Source organism: Centroberyx gerrardi, chromosome 3 (assembly GCF_048128805.1).
Source record: "Centroberyx gerrardi isolate f3 chromosome 3, fCenGer3.hap1.cur.20231027, whole genome shotgun sequence".
Lineage (NCBI taxonomy): Eukaryota > Metazoa > Chordata > Actinopteri > Beryciformes > Berycidae > Centroberyx > Centroberyx gerrardi.
In genome coordinates, this window is record NC_135999.1 from 27,204,149 (window position 1) to 27,230,284 (window position 26,136).

The following is a 26,136-nucleotide window of genomic DNA, read 5'->3' on the forward strand; positions in this document are numbered from 1 at the left end:
TCTATCACTCTCATGTAGTTTTCTCCCTCATTCTCTCTTTCTCTTGCTCTCTCTCTCTGTCTTTTACAATTCTTTGAAACCCTTCCTTGTCACCTCTCTTCCTTCTCTCTCTCATTTTTGCTTTCAATTTTACCCTTTCAACTTCACCCATTCCACCTATCTGCCTTGCTCTCTCTCTCTCTCACACACACACACACACACTCCCTCACACACACACACACACACACACACACACACACACACACACACATCAGGACACATGGTAACTCCTGCCCCAGTGTTCTGCCTATTGAACCGCAACCTGAAAGAGGGAGGGAGAGAGAGAGAGAAAGAGAGAGAAGGGAAATAAAACAGTTCTGCGAGGTTCGGCTCAGCATCCAGTTGCCATGGCAACCTCTATTAATTGACTGTTCTGCTCTGTTCTATTCATCCATAGAGAGATAGAGAGAGAAGTAGAGAGAGAAAGAGCGGAAGGGAAGGAGAGATGGTGATAGAGAGAGGCAGTGAGTGGAAGATATAGTTGGGGGATGAAAGAGGAGAGAGGCAGAGAGAGAGAGAGAGAGAGAGAGAGAGAGAGAGAGAGATGATGAGCTGTAGTTAAGCAACACTCTTCACATCAGAGGTTATAATGTTAACACAGTGGGTGTGGGAGATCCACTCCACTCTGAAGTCTCCTCCTCTTCTCTCAGACCTTTTGAAGTTTATTGCTATCAGAAGGCACCGATTACATTGCTGGTGGCAAAAGCTCTGGATTAATCAAGTTTAGCTGCGGGCATAAGAATAATGTCATGACAGTTTTTTTTCTCCCCTACAATAAAATCACGAGGACTATGGATCGTTCATCCGTTGCACGATATGTCAGACACCACTGATCTAATTTTCATTTTGAAAATTGGACTACATCATCGCCTTGTTCATCTATACACAAATCTGGGGAGGTAGGCGGAAGTAAACTTTACTAAATTACTGTGGTGGCTTCTCACTACACCCGTGTAATAACATTGTTTTCTCTCCTGAGGATTTTACACTTATTTACCTTTCTTATACAACTTCGACAAAAGAACGATGTCTAAGAGATCAGGTAGAGCCTGTGCTGTTCTCGGCTGCTCCAACAGCAGTGGCTTTGGAAAAAAAAAGCGAAATGCGAAATCCACAAACCTTTTACAGCATGAGGAATGTCCCTAATCTTAGACCAGACTCTCTGCATAGGTTTCCTGGCCGTACAGAAGAGCAAGACATTCGCCAGTCAATTTTTTCATTTCATTATGTAATTCATCTGTTCAGAAGGCAAGAAATCATGAAATGCAACTGTTTGTTGATTGATAATGATATGCTAGCAAAGTCTCAAGACTCTGATGCTAGCTAGGGCGATTTCACAGCACTTCAACCATACATCATGTAGCAATTGGTCTTTTTCCCCTAAGGCCGATGTCATGATCAATTTCTAACTAAAATTTAAAACCTGAATAAGATCCACATCCACATAGGCTACCTTGATCTGTCAGTGGAGGCCACTACCTAACGTCATCAATCCAACGATCCATGCTTTCGCTATCAGCAATTGCGATTCGCCACGTCCGCAGCACTGCTAGAGGGCGAAACACATAAATCAGTCGCCGGATTTGTGTATAGAGTGTAGAGGTAATGATACACTCAACAACTCACAACAGTGTCTGGCCAGTTGTGGTTCAGTGGATAGAGCAAGGCACTAACACTGGCAGAGAAAGGCATTACATCATGGCGTTCAGTTCAACACAGGCCATTCGTGCTAAAAATTTATGCACTGATGGTATTGAAAGACACTAAAGGGTTGAATTCATATATCTATTAGTCATATCACACTTTAGTTAAACCTCGCATCACATTCATCTATTTTTTCAGCTCTGTGACGCATATTATGACTTTTTTTATCAATATATTGCATGACAATAATATGCGTAATAGAGAGTGAACCCTTTTTATGGTCTGATGTAATTATATTTTGATATATCCATTAGCATTCATTCTCGTTTTATATAGGAGAAAGTTGTAGTAGATTTGGTTGGCAGCAACGACTGCAGAATATACAGTGAGCCATAGTGTAAATTAGTGCCAGCAGTTGTCTGTGGCTTATGCCATATAGCGTGGAACAAATTGTCTTGACATTAATTCATGATGTCTAGAGCACACACACACACACACACACACACACACACACACACACACACACACACACACACACACTATGTTCCATGTGAGTGATCCACAGTCTCTTTCTGTATAGAACTAGGTGGCGTTTAACAGTTAGCATGCACGCTTCACTGCAGTTTCTATAGAGACTGATGCGTACATCCACCGGTATATGGCACCGACTCAGGCTTTGATTGCCGTCATGTACGTTTCCAAGGGTAAAACATATAATTAGGCCTATCACGCTGAGAGGATTAGACATGCGGAAACACACACAACTGGTTATGTTCCTCTAAGTGGAACCGGCGTTCAGGGGTTTGAAAATTACACTTGTTGACAGCCTGCATGGTACAGTGCAAAAAAAGATAATAAAACTTTCTATTTTATATTCATTTATTTATTTAATGTATTTGTCCACAGAAGATTGACCTAAGGCATTCTCTTTTTCAGCAAGGCCCAGCTTCTCATTCATTCAGATCCACAAATTCACATCTGGCTGCTGCCCAGTACAACCACAGTCTTCCAGAGTGGTTGGTGAGGGACTGCCCTCCCTCCCATTCACTGTAGTGCTATATTATAGGTCTGGGTAATGGGTTAGGGCAAATTCACTGCTGGTGATTCAGAAGAAAGCAGTGTATTAAGAGAGGCAGTCATTTCTAAGAGTGAAATACAGTACAACTATATGACCAAAGCTCCTTTTAATGTTCATATACATTCACATACATTGCAAAACACTCTAGAGTCCATTCCCAAGCACCAAATGTCTCAGAAAATATAAGTGTAGGTAACTAGATTTTGTCTGAATTGGCTGTTGAACCCCCTGTATTAAGAGAGGTTGCCAGTTTTCTGTGGACTGGATGGAATACATTAAAATTATGGCACCAACGCTCATTTGAAAGTTGAAGCATTTACACCCCTTCCAAAATGGTGTCTCTCACCTCTCATTTGAGGAACTTGCACATACGACATCAAATATCTACACATAATGGACTATGAGTGTAAAGCATGTCAGGATAAACATCATTCCACCCTGTTGCAAAGCAAACCCAGCATTTCCCATTTTGTCCTAAACCGAAATGCTGTGTGTGTGTGTGTGTGTGTGTGTGTGTTGCACTGTGGGATAGGAGAACTGAGTGATGTCATTCCAAGAGGGTAACATGCTTTAAGCACAAGGTCCAATAATAGAATATTGTTGTTGAATAAAAGCCACATATCAGTGAAAGGTTTTTCAGGATTGGAAGAAAAGGCAGGTTCCTCATGAAATTACACAATAGTAAGTTTTTAATGGCTCATGAATTATCACCTCACATAAATGACAATGTCAGCTTCAAAAGTGTCAGTAGTGATATATTTATGCGTTGCTACACGTTCTGCCCACTGATCTCTGATGTGTCTGTACTGCAGATATTGGACCAGCTGTGTGTGTCTGTGCAGTGCTTCAATAATTCCTGAGGCTTTGTCTGTTCCAGCGCCATGGTCGCAGTTCCGCCTACCACAACTGGGGGCGCCCTCACCCTCCGCAGTCTGGATGGAGCCGCAGGTAGACAGATAGATTTACATTCAGCCATTGATTTCAGTTATTGCCTTAATGAATTTTTAATGACTTCATTAAGCCTTAATCTTCTACATGGGAATATCAAACCTTTGCTATTGTTTTATGCTCTTATTAACCCTAAGACTAAATTCTTAATAAATTGATTGGAGTCTTGATTAGTTATTTATTGATACTTTATTAATTGCTCATGAATATTGAATTACCTCCTTGATGTATTGTTAATCAGTGGGTTTTTTCCGGCCCTGCAGATCGAGCTGGAACAGCCTGGGCCGGAGGAGCTACGGGGTTGGGGGGACTCCTCTGGTGGGGGGCAGCCTCCGCGTGCACAGCACCCGCTCCCCCCTCTCCTACACCTACTCCGCCGAGCAGGAGTCACTCCTCTCCCACCAGCCCCACTCCCACCATGGCCTGCCCCCGCACCCCCTCCCCCCGCCTTCTCTGCTGTTCTCCAGGCGCTACGCCGCCAGGAGGGACCGCCGCGCGCTCTCCCTGGAGCTGCCGGAGCTGCTGCGGGCCGCCGGCCAGCCCCTCACCCACCCCCTCGCCCACCCGGACCCCAGGAGGACGAGTGGAGGGGGATCCGGGATGGGGGGGTCGATCACCGGGGGGTCTGGGTCTGGGGCTGGGAGCGGCGGAGGGGTGGACCACCGGGACTGTAACGGCAAGGCTCCGGGTCCCCAGGCCCAGCTGCTGGCTGAGGTCTTCCCCCAGCTCAACGCCCGCAAGGACAGAGCCGATCTGGATGAAGAGACCGATTATGTGAGTGGGAAGGAATCCACTAAAACAGAATGATCAGACCAAAAACACCATGTACCCGTGACGTCCTGGGTTCATATCTGGCCCAGGACCCTTCATGCCTGTCATCCCTCTCCCTCTCTCTGCCATGCTTCCTGTCTCTCTTCACTGTGACTATCCAATAAAGCAGAAATGCCATAAAAAATAATCTATAAAAGAATGATCATCTCCTCTCAAGCTGATATTGTGTCAGTGTCTGTCAGTTCAGATAATGCTAAAAAAAAAAGACTGAGATCTAAACAAAATAGATACTAGAATTTCATGAGTGATGTTGAGAAAGCCCCAAAAATCTTAGTAGTATCTCTGGCTCCAGTAACTTAAATCAAAAAAGACTTTCCTTTCACAGAGGATGTCAGTGTGCCCTGATAACACTGAAAACCCAAACCAAATAGATACCAGAATCATTGTTAAAGTTGAGGGGAGAAATGGTGTAACAGTCTGTTTGTTCATCTTCTTTACCCTCCTCCTCCTCCTCCTCCTCCCCCTCCCTCCTCCTCTCCCCTCCAGAGTATGTGCTTCCGTATCCAGAAGATGATGGAGGTGTACAAGCCAGACTGGTGTGAGACCAGAGAGCAATGGTCCATCTACCTATTCTCCCCACAGAACAAGTGAGTGGACAACTTCAGATCTGTCCCTAAATCTTATATCACTAAAGACTATACTGGACAGTAGCATTGTGTTGAAAGGAGGAAGTTCTGTTTGGACCCCAAACTTGCTTCTGTCCTCCATTACAACATAGAGCGTGTCGTTAACTGGGGTTCAACTGACATGGATTTTTGAAAGCAAGTGCCGATAAATATATTTTTGTATTGAAGCTGCCAATAGCTGCTATTTTGTGCCAATATACAGTATCTTTAAAAGAGAGCATTTGTATGCCAAAACAAGGATTCAAGTGTTTTCCCCAGCACTGTATTCTTGTCAAGGCGAAAAAAAGCCTCTGAAACAGCATTTAGAGCATCATGGGACACTAAAACCAACACTAATTAAATTATTTAAGTCAGGCTGACCCACCTCACCTATTTGATGGAAGGGGAAACTCTGGGATACATTTTTAACTTTGAGTGAAGAATTTATTTAGAAAAAACATTTTTGGACAGTGACATGAATAACTAAAATGTGCAAAGAAAATAAAATGTCATTGGCGGTTTTACAGACTGTTTTTCTGTTATTCAGCCAATACATCAGTCTAACTCTATGGTTAACACTACCTGGGTTAGGGGGTCCTACTGGGGCCACACATGCAGAAAATGCATGCACTCATGGTACTGTATAGGCACCTTGAATAAAAGCATTCAGCAAAAACATAATGGCATGCTAATTTCACTGTATGTACATAAGAGCATTGTCTGCTGTTAGTAGCAACCCTTTGAACTTTCCCCCTCCCTCAGCTTCCCATCATCAACCCTCTATATCCCACATGGCTCAGCATCATGGGCCAACACTAACTCATAAGATCACACTCATCAACCCCCTCCCAGTTTGAGCTCAGGATGGCGTTTACTCCTCTAGTTTGGTTTGTTTGGGCAGGTGAGAATGATGCCATTCGAACTCAGGTGCATAAAATAACCACACCAAGACTCATGAAAAGGCAGGTCTGTGTTCTCTTCCAAGCAAACTGCAGTGTGGTTTGTTAGGAGTGAGAATGCAATCCGAACCAACTACAGGAAACGACCCCCAAATGCAACGTTTTATGGGTATAAAGAGGCAGATGTTGAGACGTGATAGCCAGCAGTTCCTCATGCTTAGAAAGCCAAGCATAAAAAAGTTAACTGCAGTCTGGATTGAAGCTCATATTCAGCTATTTCTTCATATGTTCTTAACTGGTATGAACACCAGAGAAGGTCAATTACGACAAAGAGTCCATCAAGTCCATCATGCTGAGCACCCTCTCCATCAAAATCTCTAACCTGACAGGATGACAGGTTACCAAAAACATTTTGTTTAGAAACCCTGGTTCACTTGTTATTGCACAGTATGAACTTAAACAAACCATGCGGCAAAGTTAACTTTATGCTATGGTTTGAACCAAAGAAAACAAACCGTAGGTGTGATCAGACCCTAAGCATGTCTCTGGATGCGTCTACACTGGTTTACCCTGACAAACGGTTTCTACCAGCTCTCTTGGCATAGCACTAAAGTGCGGAGAAACCAAGTGTGGAGAAAAAGACGACTCGGCAAGCAAGACCAATGGCACTGAAAGCAGCCGAATGTTGCCAGCTCTATCTTGAGAATGTAGAAGAACAGACTGCAGTGCAGTCAAACAATTTGTCTGTTCACCCAGAGAGAGCTGCTGTCTGCTGGCTTCGCCGATGGCTTGTTAAAGTGATGTTGCTGTGTGTTTCCGTGTCTTCCCTCAAAAGAATGTTTTTTTCTCTAGACAGTGCTATTGACTTTGGGGTGCAATGCTGTGTGTGTGTGTGTGTGTGTGTGTGTGTGTGTGTGTGTGTGTGTGTGTGTGTGTGTCTATGTCTGTGCTTGCCTGTGTTACTTTGTTTTCCCCCCGTCTTCAATTCACGGCTGGTAGAAAACACTAGTGAAAGCAACATAAAAGAAAAATCACTCACTCACACACTCGCTCACTCACTCGATTCCCTGCGTGCTGATAGCCACTTAAGGGAAGCCAGGCCCTTGGGCTGTGTTTTGGCACCCGGGCAGGTGCCATCTGTCAAGCAAAGAGAGGTGTGTGTGTGTGTGTGTGTGTGTTGGAGTGTGTATGTGTGTGTTTGTTGGTCCATATCTGTGGTCGTGTTTGTTCGGATGATTGTGCATATGCGTGTGTTTGTTTATGCCTTTGTGTGTGCATGTGTGAGAGCTTGTGAGCATGTGTGCGTACATGCCTGTTCTTGTGTATGCCCCAGTGTGTGTGCCTGTGTGTGTGTGTGTGTGTGTGTGTGTGTGTGTGTACACTAACAAGTGTACCTAAGCAGAATTAAAGCAAAGGGAAGCAGACAAACAAACAAAACGAGAAACAAGCTAACATCAGAAGCTCGGTCACAGGCGGGATAAGTGCTGATGCGAGCTCAGCCGTTGGTCACGATCAATATCAGGGGACAGGGTTGCCAGATTTGAATCGATAGATGAAGGGACAGGGTTGCCAGGTCTGGAGGAAAAGCAGCCAGATTAGCGCATTGATTTCCTCGCCCAGAGCGCAGGTGCAGGAGTGGGTTTATTTTGTTCCTTTTAAAGCCCGCAGATGCGATGAGGAGATGAGATGTGTGAGGCCTCTGCTCAGGAGCTGCTTACTGTCTTTATTGGCTGTGGGATTGAGGATTTCACAGCAACACTGAAGGTTTCTCTGGACGGTACAGTCTATTTAGAGATATTGTCTGCTTGTCTGCTGTGTCACATTCACATACTTGGCTGATACACATATGTGTAATAAAATATGTAATAAAAACCAAGCAAAGTCCACTACAATGTTATGGTGCAATCATGCCTACAGATCATTTTCTTTGGTTTGCACCATACTAGAAAGGTTTATTGCATTTTTGCGTTTAGTTTAGGTTCACACTGCCCAAATACAAGCAAACCAGGGCTTGTAACAAAAGTCACATGGACTCACTAGTAGCTCGTTTACTGGAGTTCTGGTAACCTATCGTCCCACGGGGTTAGAGATTTTGGCAGTCGGCGAGTCAAAACAAATCTGATTCCAGTTCCTGTAACTTCAGCTAAGCATGATGGACTTGTCTGTGCTCTCCAAGTATGCTCTTGATTCGTTTTGTTCTGCTAGGCTCCCCCAGCATGAGCTGACTATCAGATGTAAAAATATGTCTCGTTCTTCCCATAAATTGGTTTGGATTTTGGGGTCGTTTCCTGTGGTTGGTTCGGATCTCACTCCTAAAGAACCACACTCTTGTTTGGAACAGGACTGAGATCTGCATTTTCAGGCATCTCGGTGCGGTTAGGACCACCAGCAAGTACGAACACCTATTACACATGTACACATGCACAGTTGAACACATTTCTATTTAATCCTCTTTCCTCTCTCTCTCTCTCCTCCTTTTACTCCTTCCCTTCCTCTCCTATCTTCCTCCTCCTTCTTCACGCCCTCTCTCTCTCTCTCTCTCTCTGTCAGGTTCAGGTTGCTCTGTCAGTCCATTATTGCCCATAAGCTCTTTGACTACGTGGTTTTGGTCTTCATCTTTCTCAACTGCATCACAGTGGCCCTGGAGAGGCCAAAGATCCTGCAAGGCAGCCTGGTAAGATGATGTTTCTCTACGTCACCTGTAGCTACCGGGCGCTTGGAGGAGGCACTGGTCATGATTACTGCTGTGGCTTGAGACATATGTTGAAAATGTGTTTGAAGCACAGTGCTGTTTAGCTAAAAGTTGAAATACTGTGTTTAACCTCTAGTTAAAAAATACTTCTTCTTTCCCTCTATTAGAAATCATAATGAAAAACAAGCAAAAGAAAGGTCACCAGTGGGCACACAATCAAGAGGCATCAAAATATTTAATGGCGTTTTTCATAGCATGCAATCTAAAGCATTTTCCATTCAAATTAAAGGGTAATGAGTCTTTAAAATTTGGCATTCGGTTTAGCAATGAGATTCAAGTTTAATGGTTTAATAGGAAAACATTGACAAATGAGGTCCATTGATTGGTGAACCTTTGAGGTAGCACAGGACTGTTTGGGGCTGTAATTTTTCTATATTGCTTAGAAGTTTGTGATTGAAGCCAAGTGCAGTCAATCTTCCTCAATATCTTTCCTTCCCAGGCTGCGCTCCTGTCTCTGTTTCTTTAATCCTCTTTCTTTGCTCTGTCTCTTCCTTATCCTTCCATTTCTTTCTGTTTCTTATTTGTCTCTCTCCCTCTCCTCCCTCACACTTTATTCCTTTTTCTCTCCTTCCCTTTATCTCTGTTTATGTCTTTTCCTCTGTCTCCTTTTGTTGCAGGAAAGACTGTTCCTCACCATTTCCAACTACATATTTACCGCCATCTTTGTTGCTGAGATGACTGTCAAGGTAAAAAGCCCTCCTCCTTTCTTCTCCTCTCTTTACCTCCTTAACTCTCTTTTCCTCTCCTTTCTTTACCTCCTCTTCTCTTCTCGTCATATGCTTTCTTCTCTCCTCGCTTTACCTCCTCTTTCCTCTCCTGTCTTCACCTGCTCTCTCCTCTCCTTTCCTTGCCTCCTCTTTTCTCTTCTCTTCACCTTGTCTCCTCTCTCTTCTCCTGTTTCCTCCCCTCACCTCTCTTCTTTCTTCCCCACGTCCCTTTTCCTCCTCCCCTCCCCTCTCCTCTGCTCTCCTCGCCTCCTCTTCCCTCTTATCTCCTCGCCTCCTTTTCCCTCTTCTCTCCTCTCCTCTCCTTTCATCTCCTCAACTCCTCTTTTTGCTCATCTCCTCCTCTTTCCTCACCTCCTCCTTCCTCCCATCTCCTCTTTTCTTGACAACTCGCCTTAATCAGTTGCACATGTCCCATTAGCGATGGGCAGCCAGATAATGAAGTTAATTAGAAGGCTATCTCTCTTCAGCTGGCCTTTAGCTAGTCTTGGACCTTCCATCGATAAACACACACACACACACACACACACACACACACACACACACACACACTCACACTCATGCACATGCATTCACATACTCTCTTTCTTTTTAATCCACTAATCTTGAGTCCAGAAGTCCAGGGTTTCATCCATTATTGAGGCCCTTCTGTCTCCAGGCGTTTTCCTGCAATGGTAGAAACCCTATAGTGATTTATTCATGACCAGGGATAATGAAGACACATGTAGCACAATGATATGTAGATGAGCTGAGCGCTGTGGAGGTGTACAGTACACATGTGTATGTATATGCATCTGGCCTCCGCTTGAACTTAGCCTGAAGCCTGGTTTGTTCTTTTTTTTCTTCTACGTCTGCAAATCCCTTCCCGCATCTTCATTTTCTTGTTCTGTAATTTCTTTCAGTCTTTCTTCCCTTTCCTTCATCTCTGCGGTATTCATTTGTTTATCTGTCTCTTATCTTACTCCTCTTTTCTCTCCCCTTTTCTGATTGAATCAATCCAGCTCTGTTTTTTTATCTCTCCTTGCCCTTCACACTCAAATGAAGTTCCCGCTGTCCCCTGCCGCTCATTTTCTTATCTCTAATAGGTATGAATTCATCTAGCCCTCCCTCCCACCCTCTTCCCTTCAGTCTGTGGGGCCAGAGGTCTGACGCTTACAATTAATCCATAATGAAGCAGCAGCATTTCTCTTATTGTTAAACAATCTGGCACAAACTCAGAATGAATCAACATTAATCTTCATAGTGCCAGCCTTGTTAACATCAGCTCTTCCACTGATTTGCATTAAGCTCCTTTCTCTGTCAGCTGTAGTCGTACGTTACAGTCTCATTTATTTACAGTAATCCCACCAAGGTATCGCAATTAATTTCACAGTGCTACATTGGTGTTTAAGAATGCTGCACTTAGCATTTAGGTTTGTAGGTTTTATTTATTTGCACCATAAAAAAAGAACAATAAAGACCAAACAAAGAGAAAAGTGGGCTTATAAAAAGTATCCCAACGAGAAAATACAGTTGTATGATGTATACAATGGAAGCAACAATAAACAGAAAAGCATCTTAAACTTTATAAGCTTTAGAAACTCCTCTTTGTGCTTTATCTGTCCTCTTATCAAGAGACTCTAATGCTATGAGTCCTCCTGCTGTTCATCTTCCTGACTGCAGCTTTGATACAGCCAGGCGTTCATAAAGCCAATCGATGCCTTCACCTTCCTCCAAGGCTGACGATACACTTCCCTCCAGCGTACATTTTCACACCATTTAAAATTTATTCATAGTCTTTTATAGTCTCAGATGTCCTTTAAATTTAGTCCAATTTTGATCATATTGTATTGATTCAATTTAGTCAATTACTCACTGACTTAAGTGTCAAATGATTTTCAGCCACTGATCTGTGGATCTGGGAGCTGTCTGCTGTTTTGAGAACATTGTCAAGCTGGACAAACAGACACTGCACTTTATATGTAAATGTTATTTTTTATCTTTGTTATTTCTTTAATGATAAGCATTTGTGTTTCCTAGTCTACAAGGGTAAATGCATGGCTGTGATTGGATAATGTAAACTATGTTGTTAAAAGTTTTCTTTTTGCAAAACAATAACTTTTCTGTTATGATAATCATCTCCCGCAGTGCTGTTTGTTTTCTCATATTTCTTTCAATAGAGTGAAATATTACTATTTATTCCTCCCTAAATCTCACCCTCCCTCCCTCCATCCTCCCTCTCCCGCTCTATCATCCCTCTCTCTCTCTCTCTCTCTCTCCTTCCCCTCTCTATGTGCTGAATCTGTCGTTCCAGGCCGGCCAGTCTGATCCCTCTCTGAGGAGCACTAATTAAACAACCACATTAATTAGACTGAGAGTTTCCTCTCTGAGACACACTCCATCACTGAGCCTGTCCGCTCTCATCTCCTGTTCACACACACACACACTCACACACACACACCCTTGTCTTGTCTTGTCTAGAGTTGACTGCTTCTTGTCACTCTGTGCCTGTTCCATGCTGTAATTGATCAGCCTATTACGAGCTGTAAGAGCCTGACAGACTGACTGAGTTTCATACTGATGTACTAACTTCTCTGCCATCAGTGTCAAAAGAGCGAATTTAAAGCTACAATACGCGACGTTTTGCCTTGAGGCAGAAAGTGTATTATCAGTCCCGCCCTCCTCCCCCTCATTTAGACAATTTCCCTCCCGACACCTGTCACTGACCTTGATGAGCTGTCTACCTTAAAACAGCATCTGTTGCCTGAGGCTGAGGTGAGAGTATATTTGCATGTTGTAGCTTTTAATATGTGGATATGTCACCAGCAGAAAAATCTGTGAGGTTACACTTGCAGAGCAGAGATAGCACCAACACCAGTGTTTCCTCTGTAAATTTATGCAGCTGTGGTGCTTGGGGGTATAATTCTAGTTTTGTCCCATATCAGTCGCTGTTTGGGTCTAAGTTATATTTCAGGTTGAGGTTGTAGTGCTAAAAATGTTTTTAATCATAATAAAATCATTACTTCTAAACATTTGGCCTACAGATATTTTAGTTTAGATGATAGTAAGTAAGAATTTTCTCTAGCAGTGATGGTAATTTCCTTGCTAAGGAAACAGAGGACCAGAGGAAACACTGAACACAATGCACACAGAAATGAGTTGTGTGAAGGCATGTGTGCAAGATATCGCCATGAAAGCGTCATTTTTTTTTCCTCCAAAACTGCTGCACAACATTTGCTGAAACTTTTAGAGCAGAAGTTAGAAACTTAGGAGCCAGAAGAAATATAATGAATTCTGAGTTCTTGTTTTCCAGGTGTAAGTAGCATTCATGAACAACTGTTTTGAGCCATGACCGGGCCAAACTCTCTCTCTCTCTCTGTGTGACTCTCCCATGATTCATTGCCTACAGAGGACAGAGTACAGAGACAATCAATGTGATTTATTGTAATGTATTCCAAAAGCGTTACAGCTGATGTTAGCTGGTCAGAGCTCCTCCTGTTAAAACTCCTAATTCTCATTCAGTAAAATTCATTCAAAATCATAGTTTTTGTGGGCAACAGTAGCCTAAAGGTTAGAACCAGAAACCTGCCAGTTTGAATCTCTGGACTGGGAAAATCTGGACTGGGAAAATGAATAACGTGCCCTTGAGCACGACACTCCAGTGGAGCCGCTCAGTGGTCAACAGTAGAAGTTTGTGGTTGTACTGGGCAGCTCCCAGGTGTGAATGTGTGGAGCTGTAGGAGGAGCAGACTGAGTCACCAGACACACACTTACTTAATGTGATATAAAAATGTTAATTATTACTGACTTTTGGTAAACATGTTCATAGCAAAAGAGTTATGATAAAATCCCCACACTTCTAATAATATTAACAAACAGACATACAGTATCATATCAGATACTGATTTCCTTAAAACATAGGCAACCATCATTTAAATGTGATTTTTATCATTCAATCATGCCAGGACAAATCTGGATGCGCAAACACCAGATTTTTGTCACATTTGCGTCTGTCGTTTGATAATAAATACTGAAGTGTTCAGACTCGTGATCTGAATGCAAAATAGTATGGAAGCAATCCAGCTACAATGGCTTTTTGAGTATTGTAAAGAGATGGGGAGGAAAAGTGTGAAAAAGTAATGTGGACACAGATTTAAATAAATACAGCCATGGGAGATGCAAAAACGGCATTTTCAGGTCAAGTGTTGATCCACGGCGATTAAATCTCATAAAAAACAATCTTAAACATCAGATTACACTGAAGCGACAAGTGTAACCATCGCCATATTTTCTGCTGAATCTGTGGACTGCAAATGGAGTCGGGATGTAATCTGAATTTAATGTGACGCGCTCGGACAAGCGGCGGTGTGGCTGTACATCGCTGAGAGGAGATGAGCAGGCTTTGAACACACTTGCTAGCTTCCACCTGGTATACATTTCCCACGCATCCTGTTTTATCACAGCAGCGTTTGATCTGCCTAATAGAGGCCCCACAGCTTTCCATCGGTCCCAAAGGGGGCTTCAATATAGCAGGCTCCTATTCACAACACATGTATTATAACTCGCTATCTAGTCTGTCAAACAAGACAAAAGACTTGTGGTACAGGATGTGACAGTGGCTTGCTGCTGAGCGGATCCAGCCAGCGAGGACAGATGAAACGTTTTCACAGAGAGTGTTTTGGACCGTGTGAGCTGACAAAACAAGGTTGATAGGATGTTTGCTCTAAAAAGCAGGAGTGTTCCAACTGACAGTTTCAGTTTTCTGGTACTTACAGTAGGTCTCTCTCTCCATCTCTTCCCCTCCCTCCCTCCCTCCCTCTCTTATCTTGCTGCACTGCAAAAAACGTCCGTCTTAGTCATTTAGTCATTTAGTCTGATATTCAGGCTTCAAATCTTATTTTTCTTAAACCAAGAGAGAAATTCTGCCAATGAGGAGAGATAACTCCACTTGTTTCCAATGCAGTTTTCTAGAAATTAGTGTCAGTATGTTGAAACTAGTCAGGATAAGGCAGATCACTGCACTACTATCAAGAAAATGACTCTTGATTCTACAAAATACTTGAAACAAATTGATTTGCATTGGAAACAAGTGAAATTATCTAACGTCATTGATTTTTTTCACTTATTTTAAGAAAATTAAGATTTTCGGATATTCTAAATGACTTGTTAAGATGTTCTCAGGCTGCTCTCTCTCTCTCTCTCTCTCTCTCTCTCTCTCTCTCTCTCTCTCTCTCTTTTCCTTCATCTCTCCCTTTTGTTCTGTCTCTCTCCCTCCACCGCTCCCAGGGTATCCTATGCATGGCATCTGGTGTCTGTTGTTGTGTTTGACCGGAGTTCCTTCATCATTCAAGTTTGCCAGTTAGCTAACTTTTGTTTTCCTTAAAAGAACCTTTCTTCATGCAACTTACATCTGATAATATTGACTAGGATGTCTGCTTGAAATTTTGGTCGTAAAGATTTATGTCAGACTGTAAAGACGAGTTAACTGTTCTTCAAATAAACACATTTTTATGAAGACAATGATTCACACAATAACCACTTACGCAGTTACAACTAACTTTGTAGTACAATAAAATGCAAGCAGTTGTGAATGACAGATATTGGTAAGAATCACCTCTTCATCTAGCCCAGGACAGACTGCTTAGCTTGCATGAGTGCCTTAGTTGCATTAGTGCCTAAATTGCATTATAATCGCATTTTCGATGTATGTAAACATGTCTACTACTAACATGTCTAAATGGTGTGAAAATGTAAACATGTCTATCAAAGTGACACAGGCAAGCATACATAAAGAGGTTGTGTGATTTCGGAGGGTCTATGTCGGTGCATCTTTGCTAACTTAAGCCACGGAAATATCACAGAACACCAGCGCTCACTCTAAGTCGTGGTCTGAGGAGGCAGAGGCACAGCAAGGTTATTATCGTTAACGAAAACTAACGAAATAACGAAAACTAGGTGTGAAAAAACATTTTCTTTAACTGAAATAAAAATAAAAACGAGGCTTTACAAAAAAACGATAACTAACTGAAACTGTATTGTGTGTTTACAAAACTAAAATAAAGTAAAATTATAGAGAAAATGTCTTTAGTTTTCGTCTTTGTCAATTTATTTCATACATAAGCCTAGTATTTTGGGTGGATATGAAATCTATCTTTCAATTTTTTTTCTTTTTCATTTTTTTTTACCTTTTTGAATCTCGCCCCATATTACAAAAAAAGACTAAAACTAACACTGAAACTAATAAAAACTAAACTAAAACTAAGCATTTTCAAAAACTAAAAACTAAACTAGCAAACCCGCTTTAAAAAGTAATTAAAACTAAACTGAAATTGAAAGCAAAAAGTCAAAACGAAATAAAAATAAAAACTAATGAAAAATGCAAAACTATAATAACCTTGAGGCACAGGTGTAATTTTTGATGCCAAAATTGCACTGCGCCTCTCTAGTGTGCTCCCCTGCCCATATGGGGTACAAGCAATGTCATAACGAGCCACAAAATTCCCAACCGGGCGCAGGCGGGACAAAAACCATTGAATTTACCACTTCACTGGAACAAGGTCACCGCATTTCATCCGCGCTGGCACAAACATAGGGCAAACTCAGTCTCTATGGGAGCCTATAAGGGACCTGTTACACTCTCTGTTTTAAATACTCTCTTTTCTACACACACACACGTGCAGCCAAATGCACATACACACATGCTCCATGCACTTACAAAAACAAAACACACACAAACGCACACATGTTGTCTCGCCCTGGAGAGTCATGTAGTAACGTTACTCACCCTCTTGCTCCATCATGCTTAGTACCCCCCCCCCCCCCCCCCTCCCCCCACCATACCGCCACTCCTCCCCCTTCCAGTGCTTTCCATCTTTCTGCGTATGTCTCCAGTGGCATTTTCTGCAAGGCAAGGCAGAGGAAACTGATATATCTTGGCATGTACTGTTTCGACATGACAGACACAGGGAGGTGTTATTGCCACGAAAGCGCTTGGCAGGTGTCGAATGATGTCGATCACAAACATCTAGTGAAAAAAATCAAAGATGAGCTTACAAATATGCATCATTTTAATTTTAAGTAATGGCACACTTTGTCAAAAAATCAAAAAAAATGTGTCCCATCTTCAGAGGACAGAACAAAATGATGTATGCAGGAAAAATGCACTACAACATCTGGCACACAAACATCGGCCAGGCAACTTTCCCTCCAACCTCACCAACTGAGCTCACTTTTTGAACTTTCTGTTTTCTTTTTCGACCTCTTCTGCCTTTCCCCTCCTCCCGTAACTCTCACCTTTCATTTCTCCAGCTGATGTCTGTCTCACAGTTTCCACAAAATTGTTGATCTCTCCTACTCCTCCCTCTCCTCCTCGCCTCCTAGACTATTCTCCTCCTCCCTTTCTATGGTTGAATCCCCATCAGGTCTAGCCTAGTGAGTGAGACCTCCCATCCAGCTGCAGCTGCAAGGTGACGGTCTAGAAACTTGAGACAGAGCTAAACAATACGCTAATCCGAATGCGCTCAGCCTTTGAGCATTAAGTTTCACTGGTTGCCAGATTTGTCACTTAAATGAGGGTCGGCACCCAGAATCCCAGAATTTACCTGATGTACGACAACATATGTAAACAACAAATGTAAATATTAGGAATGGGACGATATGCTTATCTCACAATACGATTCAATACGTAATATGATGTAATAAATAAAAGTTAAATGACAATAAAGTAGGAATTATTTTTATTTCTGAGCCACAAATCTTTCTAGCGATGGCATTGTCTTGCTAGAATGTAAACAACAATTTTAAAATGTCATTACAAAGTGCAAATAATATAATTTAAATGAAGAGCTTGTGAAATTGTGGTGGTCAAGCGTCTCATTTGTGATTACTACAGCAGAATAAAATGGAGCTAATATTGCGATTCATTTTTCTCCAACGATACGTATTGTCACATTTTTGTATTGCAATATAGTGAATTTCGATATATCGTCCCGTCTCTGCTAAATCTTGATGCCCATGGTTTGGACCAAGCAGTGGATGCAGCCATGAGCAAGCTTTGAAAGCCAAGCAGGTTGTCTGTTACTTTTAAAAAGATTTTTTACATGTTGTAAAGTGACATTTATTTTCAAGTTCTGCCCACACAGTCTACATAAACTTTTACAAATGGAATCAGCTTTTATGTTCACACCTGTTGACATTTCCTGACGGAAAGAAATCAGACAATCATAACTCTGGCCTCCTCAATTGTGACGCCACTGCTGTGGGGCAACTTTAAAGAAAGTCCCCAGACGTTTTGGGTCAAGCAACATTAGTGCTGGGTATGGTAGGGAATTTTTAAACACTGATTCCAATACTTACAAATTTGATAGTGGCTCTAAATCGAAATGTTTCTTTTTGCTTTCTTTTGTTACATGAAAGCATTCTTCATTATGCAATAGAATAAATTATTTTCTGTGCCGGATTTGTACATGCACATTTGTTCTGCTTTTCTAAATATTATCAAACCATTCTCAATGGATTGCATCAGTACAAATAAGCAAGAATACCTCAGTTCTCATTTTAAGAATCCAAGATTTTGAAGCTTTTCAATACACTTCAATACCTTATGATGCCTTACAATTTGATACAAAACCTAAAATTGGTATAAAATGCGATGCCCATCTGTAATCCCAACAGTGTGTATTCACACAGGCTCAGGTTTGTGCATCTAGAGTGGATTTTGCTGTAGGAGAAGCCCTTCGTTTTCCCAGATTTAACAAGAAAGCACCCTAAAGGTCAAGAGTTCTCATCGTTCCAAAGAGTCTTCCTGTAGCATGAGGGACAGGCTTTCTTTCCTTTTATTCATCTCTCCTTTCCCCTTATCTCATTTCCCCTCCTCTCCTTTCATCTCCTCTCCTCACTTCCTCTCTTCTCACCTCTCCTCATCTTTCCCTTTATCTTTCTTGAAAATCTACCTTCACATCTTGGAATTCAGGAGCTATTTCCTCTCCTCTCCTCCCCTCTCCTCCCCACCTCTCCTCTTTCTCCTTTGGATTGAACACCTCTCTTCCTCATTCACCTTCCTCTCCTCTCATTCTCTATCCTGTCCTCCTCTGGTATTCTTTACTTTAATCTTTCTGTGTTGGAAATCTTCCTGTTTTAGATTTAGTATCTCTCTCCTCTCCTCTCCTCTATTCTCCTCTCCTCTCCTCTCCTCTGCTTTCCTCTCCTCTCCTCTCCTCTCCTTTCCTCTCCTCTCCTTTTTCCTCCTCTCCTCTCCTTTCATCTGTCTCATGGAAATACAGGCCAAATCCAGACACACAGTCTTTGATGCCGTCTTTTAGCCCTCTTTTTTTTTCTTTTTTTTAAGTTTCCAGCCAAAAGGCAACTGACATGAAATCACACATATTTGAGAAGATAAATATGAAATTTGAATATCAAAGAGCATGTGTCTGGATTTGACCACTGTTGTGTTACCTGTGTGGGATTTAGCGTGTCTCTCCCTCCATCTCTGCAGGTGGTGTCCATGGGTCTGTACCTGGGGGAGCGGGCCTATCTGAGGAGCAGCTGGAACATCCTGGACGGCTTCCTGGTCTTCGTGTCTCTGATTGACATTGTGGTGTCCATGGCGGGCGGGGCTAAGATCCTGGGGGTGCTGCGCGTTCTCAGGCTGCTCAGGACACTGCGCCCCCTCAGGTGAGGAGGACTGACTGTGTTGAGCTGTGGCCAAAGTGACATAGTTGTTAAGAGACCAAATTCAGGTCAATCAGACACTTCACTCCTCCATATTTGGCCGTCAACAAACTTCTTCATGGTGTACAGAAAATCATTTTCTACAAATCATGCCTGTTGTTTATTGAGCATTGTGTGAAAAGAAAGCAGAAGTTGAACTATTGTGAAAATGTAAAGCATAACTGCGGCCATTTTTGAAATGGACACTATTTCCCCATCTTTTTACATCATACTGATTGATTTTGACCAAAGTTGCTTCACTATAGAGGTGCTTACTTCTTACTTCCCAAGGTACAGCTCTTCAGTCCTATAGGGCTAAAGGACGCTCCAAAAATCAACTCCAAAAGCACCCAAAGCATGTCTTTTTTCGAAATATTGATTGCTGGCTCTATAATGAGACATGCCGACAAAAATATGTAAAAGAAACTTGCCACTGTGGTATCAAGTGATGTCAGGTCATGGATAAACTCAAAATTGAATGTCTCATTAGAAAATGAGTGTCAGTATGTTGAAGAAGACATGCTTTGTGTACTTTTGTGGTTGTTTTTTGGAGTGTCCACTGGCCCTATAGGACTGTATTCCCACACACCCAGGTAAACAAGATGCAAGTAGCTCTATCGTCAAGCAATTTACGAGATTTTGGTCAGGTACGATGAGAAATCATAGGTCCAGATTGAAAATGGCTATATACATATATACTGTGTATATACACTCACCGAGCACTTTATTAGGAACACCTGTACACCTGCTTACTCATGCAATTATCCAGTCAGCCAATCATGTGGCAGCAGTGCAATGCATAAGATCATGCAGGTACAGGTCAGCAGCTTCAGTTCATGTTCACATCAAGCATCAGAATGGGGAAAAAATGTGATCTCAGTGACTTTGACCGTGGCATGGCTGTTGGTGCCAGACGGGCTGCTTTGAGTATTTCTGAAACTGCTGATCTCCTGGGATTTTCACGCACAACAGTCTCTAGAGTTTACACAGAATGGTGCGAAAAACAAAAAACATCCAGTGAGCGGCAGTTCTGCGGACGGAAACGCCTTGTTGATGAGAGAGGTCAGAGGAGAATGGCCAGACTGGTTGGAGCTGACAGAAAGGCTTCAGTAACTCAGATAACCTCTTTACTACTGTGGAGAGCAGAAAAGCATCTCAGAATGCACAACACGTCCAACCTGGAGGCGGATGTCACTTTGCTGGCTGATACCTACCCAGTATTAATACTGAGCACTTTATTAGCAACACCGTGTTCCTAATAAACTGCTCAGTGAGTGTATATATATATATACTGTATATAACTACCTGTTTTCATGAGCTTAAGGCAACTCATACTCTGGCATTTTATAATAAATCACATGTTCTATAAGTACGCTATGTATAAAATGTGCTATAAGATACAGAAGATGAAGGCAGCTGATCATCTAGGGAGCCAGAGAGCTGAGATCAGAGTCAAATGAAGTGATAATTAATTAGGTCTATACAGTATGTCTTTGCCAGGAATGCACTGTGGGGCTGTACAGAATCTGTACTTGTTCTGTTATTATTACACAGCGTGTCGAATCCATGTTGTTACATGCACTTCAAACTCCAATTAAAGTTGAAGTTCTTACAGGGGGAAATAGATGTTACTCAGAACCGCCTGTGGCATCAAATTGAAATAGGCAGTCGTCTTTCTTGTTGATTTCTTTTGATTCTCACTGTTGTTGTTGTTGATGATGATGATGATGATGATGATGATGATGATGATACACATTTCTTTTTATCAAAGTAGGTCTAAAAGTTTGAATTTTTAAACTTTTTCAACTTTGAATTCCACAAGCTGACTCTCTCCCCCCCCTCTCCCCCCTCTCTCTCCCCCTCTCTCTCTCCTCCCCCCTCTCTCTCCCCCTCTCTCCCCCTCCCTCTCTCTCTCCCCCCTCCCCCCCCCCCCCCTCTCTCTCTCTCTCTCTCTCTCACCCTCTCTCCTCCAGGGTGATCAGCAGGGCTCCAGGTCTGAAGCTGGTAGTAGAGACCCTCATCACGTCCCTCAAGCCCATCGGCAACATCGTTCTCATCTGCTGCGCTTTCTTCATAATCTTTGGCATCCTTGGAGTTCAGGTAAACTTTTTTTTTTGTAAATCAGGGGATCTCACAAGCCTTTAACTATTCATGAAGATTCTCTGCAGTATTTTTAATTGGACCGGAGAGGGTCAGGCCATTGCAAATATGACCCAACACTGTGACCCCATGTTCACCATGGCCCCATTAAGGTTTTTTTTTTACATAATGAGAACTAGACTCAAAATACACTTTTTGCAGCAGAAATATGCTTCTCACCGTCTTAACTTTCGTCCAAACTAAAAACTAAAACCAAACAGTGGAACATAAAACACTGGAGAGGGTCTAACGAGACAAATGTAACCCAACGTGTGACATTTTTTGGGAACAAAGGGGTATATGTAGGAGTGGGATAAGAGTTCCTTATCTCTCTCTACCTCCTGATCAACACTCAACCCCAACCAAAAAGAAAAAAATACTAACAGAAAATGACTTTTTAGTACCCAGAACTTTCTTAAAGATGCTCCTGAGTTAGGGGGAAATCACTAAAGGTGTGACAGAAAGACATGACTATTAGCTGTATGTGGCCTGGTCATTTACATGGAACAATTCATTTGATAATGAACAACAGCACACAGCAGGTAGTTGCTAAGTTCTAAAATTGGGGAGCTGGTTTCATCTATGAGTTTTCATCTGTTTCCGGCAGCAGCAACAGTGATTGGTTTAGAATAAATAGAAGAAGAACTGGGTTGTTAGTATACATCTGTTATATTTTTAATTCTTATAAAATACTGACAAAAATTAGCTACAAAGAATTAATTATAAAAGAAAAAGAAAACATTGTGGGCCCGAATCTCAAAACATCTTCTGTCTTTGTGTTAAGTAGCATTCAATCAAGCAAACTTTCCATTGACAGCTAGATGGAATACATTTTAAATCAATAGATCAAAACTCTGTGAAAAACAAATGAAAAAAAAAAGATTCTTCCTTTACTGTGTTGTCAGAAACGGTCCGTAACAAGCTGTGTCCTAAATGCTGCAACAATTCAATATCTACAATATCTATACTACATAGCCATGTGATTTCTATTTTTTATTTTTTTCTGGTGAGAGCTGAGCTCATTAAAGTTGCAAACATGATGACGGACTTGTTTTGCCCAGTTTATTTCATAAATTCAACACTGTTTCTTCTTTTGCATTCAGTTGTCAATCCCACCCTTCTCTTCTCTACATCATTTCACGTTATTATTCTCTCTGCGTCCATCGGTATGCAATAGTTTACTCACTCCCCTCTTTGATGTGTTGGATATGATTGATCATTAAAAACATATTTTCTCGGGAGGGAAACCATACGGTTGATATCCAGTGCTGTCTGAGTCTTCACTTTGGCTCCATCTGCACAGTGGTTAACACACATTCATCGCTAATTATGAAATAACTTCAAAAGCAAAGTGGAAAAAGTGGATATGTACACAAGTGTTGTTATGTTTTCATCAAAATATGGAATCATTGTGTGTTTCTCATTGTGTGTGTGTGTGTGTGTGTGTGTGTGTGTGTGTGTGTGGTTGCCTCTCCAGCTCTTCAAAGGGAAGTTCTACTACTGTGTGGGTTTGGATGTGAAGAACATCACCAACAGATCCGACTGCCTGGCAGCCAACTATCGATGGGTTCACCACAAATACAACTTCGACAACCTCGGACAGGTACGTCTGAGAGAAGAAAACACATTCCCAACATCCAGTCTGGCTCGTTTTGAGCATACTAATCCTGGATATGCAGCATATACACAAAGTATCTTCTAAAATTGGTGCAAAATAGATAGGTTAAAATAATAATAGTTAGAAAATCATGGTTATCTCACTCAAAATACAGGACAGAATTGAATCCCCTGAATGAAAATGAAGTACAGGACCTTTACAGGAATGTGTTTGGTTGGAAAGACACTACTGACATTGTTGGCATTACATACACACATGGTACATCACCAACAGGACCTCATGTACAGTGCAACGGGAAAATACATGATAGATGGTAGACTATTATAAATGCTCCTAAAAAAATACACTTCATGCTATTTTACTTAGATGTACATGCAAAAAACATGTGTGTGTGTGTGTGTGTGTGTGTGTGCATGTGTGTGTGTGTATGTGTGTGTGTGTGTGCGCACCTTATTTCCAGGCTCTGATGTCCCTGTTTGTGCTGGCCTCCAAAGACGGCTGGGTCAACATCATGTACCATGGACTGGATGCTGTGGGGATAGACCAGCAGGTAACACACACACACACACACACACACACACACATACCCAACACTGATCCACACACACGTTAAACACTGTATTTGCATCCAGTGAATTAAATTCTAATTTACTCCGGATTCAAATATTGAATCAAAATGAGTGTTATCACCCCCCCTCCCCTTCACTCAACTACACACACACACACACACACACACACATTACACACATGTCAGATTACACAATGCAAAATAGCCTCCTGAATGGGCTTTAAAGCGAACTGAGTCCCTTTAGAATTGGCTTTATTTGAAAATCGATTAGGGAATCTATTAGGGAGAGAGGACATTATGTTGGATGAGTCAGTTTTTGTCCCCCCTCAGGGAGAAGCCCCGCCACTGTCCAACATGCCTCTGACTGACTCGTCCCATTCCCACCCCACCCCACGCTTTCAGCGCTCAACACTCCCCCAAATTGAAAATCTGACTCTCATCTCCGGTTTTATTGCACCTGAACTAGATTTTTTTTGTAATGACTGCCTCCAATAACTCTCCATGCCCAATCATCCCTCTCTATTCTTCACACTTGTCGTTTTCTCCCGTCTATCCTTCCATCCCGCTGCCATCCTTTCTGACCCCCTCTACATCCGTTCTCCATCATTCTTTCCGTTGTGATTATTTTCCAACTTTCTCTCTGCCCCTTCTTCCCTTTTTTCTATCATTTACACTTATCTGTCTCTCTGCCTTCTCCTCACTTTGTTCCTTTTCTCTCTCATTACTTCTCCCTTCGCCTGTCCATCATTACCTTGTTTTCTTTCACTTTCCTTTGTGATTTTTTCCAACTTTCTCTCTGCCCATTCTTCTCTCTCTGCCTTCTCCTCACTCTCTTCCTTTTATTTCCCATTATTCTTTCTTTCTTCATCTGTCCTTCATCCCCTTGTTTTTCCTCCCTCTCTCTTCTATCGCTCTTCCATCCTTTCTGACTCACACCTATCTCTGTCTGCCTTCTCTCTCTCCCTCCATTTTGTTCTCCTCCCTTTATTGTCCTTCACCTCCTATTCCTCCTTCTCCATAATATTCTTATGTTGTCTTCTGATTTCCTCTCCTCTCGTTTGTTCTTCCTCTTCCTTTCTCCTCTCCTCCTCCTCTTATCGCCTCTTCTCTTACCTCCACCTTCTATCCCCTCTCTTCTCCCAACTTCCTCTTCCTCTCCTCTCCCTCTCCTTCAGCCGATGATCAACAACAACCCGTGGATGCTGCTCTACTTCATCTCCTTCCTCCTCATCGTCAGCTTCTTCGTCCTCAACATGTTCGTGGGCGTGGTGGTGGAGAACTTCCACAAGTGTCGGCAGCACCAGGAGGTGGAGGAGGCCAGGCGCCGCGAGGAGAAACGCCAGCGCCGCATGGAGAAGAAGAGGAGGAGTAAGAGAGTCGGGGGGAAGAGGGAGGAGAGGGGAAGGAGTGGGAGAAATGACAGCGATGGATGTAGAAGATGAGGAGGAGAAACAGACGAGGGAGGAGGGAAGGGGACAGGATGGATAGAGGAAGGGAAGGGTGGAGGAGGTGAAGTACGGGGAAGAGAGATGATAGAGATGCATGGAGAAGATGAGGAGGAAGAGGAAGGAGAATGGAGGGTGTGATGAAAGGAGGAAGAGGCACAAGGAGGAGAAATTATAGAGATGCGTGGAGAAGAAGAGGAGGAGTAAGAGGAGCGTGAGGAATGGGATGAAAACAGGAAGGGAGGTTTGGAGTAGGAGGCAGAAGCAGGAGAAACAATGGAGGTGCTTGGAGAAGGAGAAGAAAGAATAGGGAGAAGGTTGGGAGGAGGCAAAGCACAAGGAGGAGAAAGGGAGGAGGACATGTAGAGGAGGAAGGGGAAAAGGGGAGGAAAGGAAAGAATTGTTTGAGGAGGAGGTCAAGCACAAAGAGATTTAATGTGAGAAACTTGTGGAAAAGAGAAGGGGGGCTAGAGACAGGGAGACAGGGAGGAGAGGGGGATGAAAAGGGGAGGAAGGAGGAGGAGGAGGAGGAGAAAAATGCTACAGATGCATTGCATCTTGTTAGCTTAGGGAGTATTATAATCATTACAGAAGAAGAGGAGTGAAGGAGTGGGGGAAGATGGAATAGAAATTAAATGGAGGGGAGGAGGAGAAGAAGAAGGATGGGTTGGTCAGGATGTGAATCACAGGGAGGATGCATGGCAGAGGCGCATGTAGAAGAAGAGGAGATGTAAAAGAAGACAAGAGGGGAGAGGGAGGAGAGGAGGGGTGGGATATAGGGAGTAGGTGGAATATGAGGAGAAAAGAAAAGAGAAGAGAGGGAGGGAGGGATAGAGAGAGTCAGGGGAGATGAGGATAGGCGGGAGAGAGGAGGAAACATGGAGGCAAAAACCTCTTGGGAGGAGAAGAGGAGGAGAGCAAGTGCAGATAGGAGGGAGGGATGGATAGATGGATGGATAGATGGATAGGTGGAGTCATATTGGAAAAACAGAATAGTCTCAAGAGGGATAGGGAGAGAGGGAGGGAGGGAAATTAATTAAGACAGAGGAAGTGGAGAACAAAATCAGCAAAGATAAAATGATTGAAAGAGAGGAAGAGGAAGTGTGTGTGTGTGTGTGTGTGTGTGTGTGTGTGTGTATGTGTGTGTGTGTGTGTGTG

The 26,136-nt window shown here is 42.6% G+C and overlaps 1 protein-coding gene across 1 annotated transcript in view; it reads left to right on the forward strand.

The window, feature by feature from the left end:
* Positions 1-26,136, forward strand: part of LOC139923880 (voltage-dependent T-type calcium channel subunit alpha-1I) — a 184,472-nt gene that overhangs the window by 114,941 nt on the left and 43,395 nt on the right. The window contains exons 16-25 of the mRNA XM_078282664.1: positions 3,639-3,709; positions 3,973-4,483; positions 5,027-5,127; positions 8,595-8,718; positions 9,414-9,482; positions 18,994-19,172; positions 21,182-21,308; positions 22,825-22,950; positions 23,426-23,515; positions 24,709-24,901. Coding sequence (XP_078138790.1) covers positions 3,639-3,709; positions 3,973-4,483; positions 5,027-5,127; positions 8,595-8,718; positions 9,414-9,482; positions 18,994-19,172; positions 21,182-21,308; positions 22,825-22,950; positions 23,426-23,515; positions 24,709-24,901 — 1,591 coding nt within the window. The remainder of the gene's footprint in view (positions 1-3,638; positions 3,710-3,972; positions 4,484-5,026; positions 5,128-8,594; positions 8,719-9,413; positions 9,483-18,993; positions 19,173-21,181; positions 21,309-22,824; positions 22,951-23,425; positions 23,516-24,708; positions 24,902-26,136) is intronic.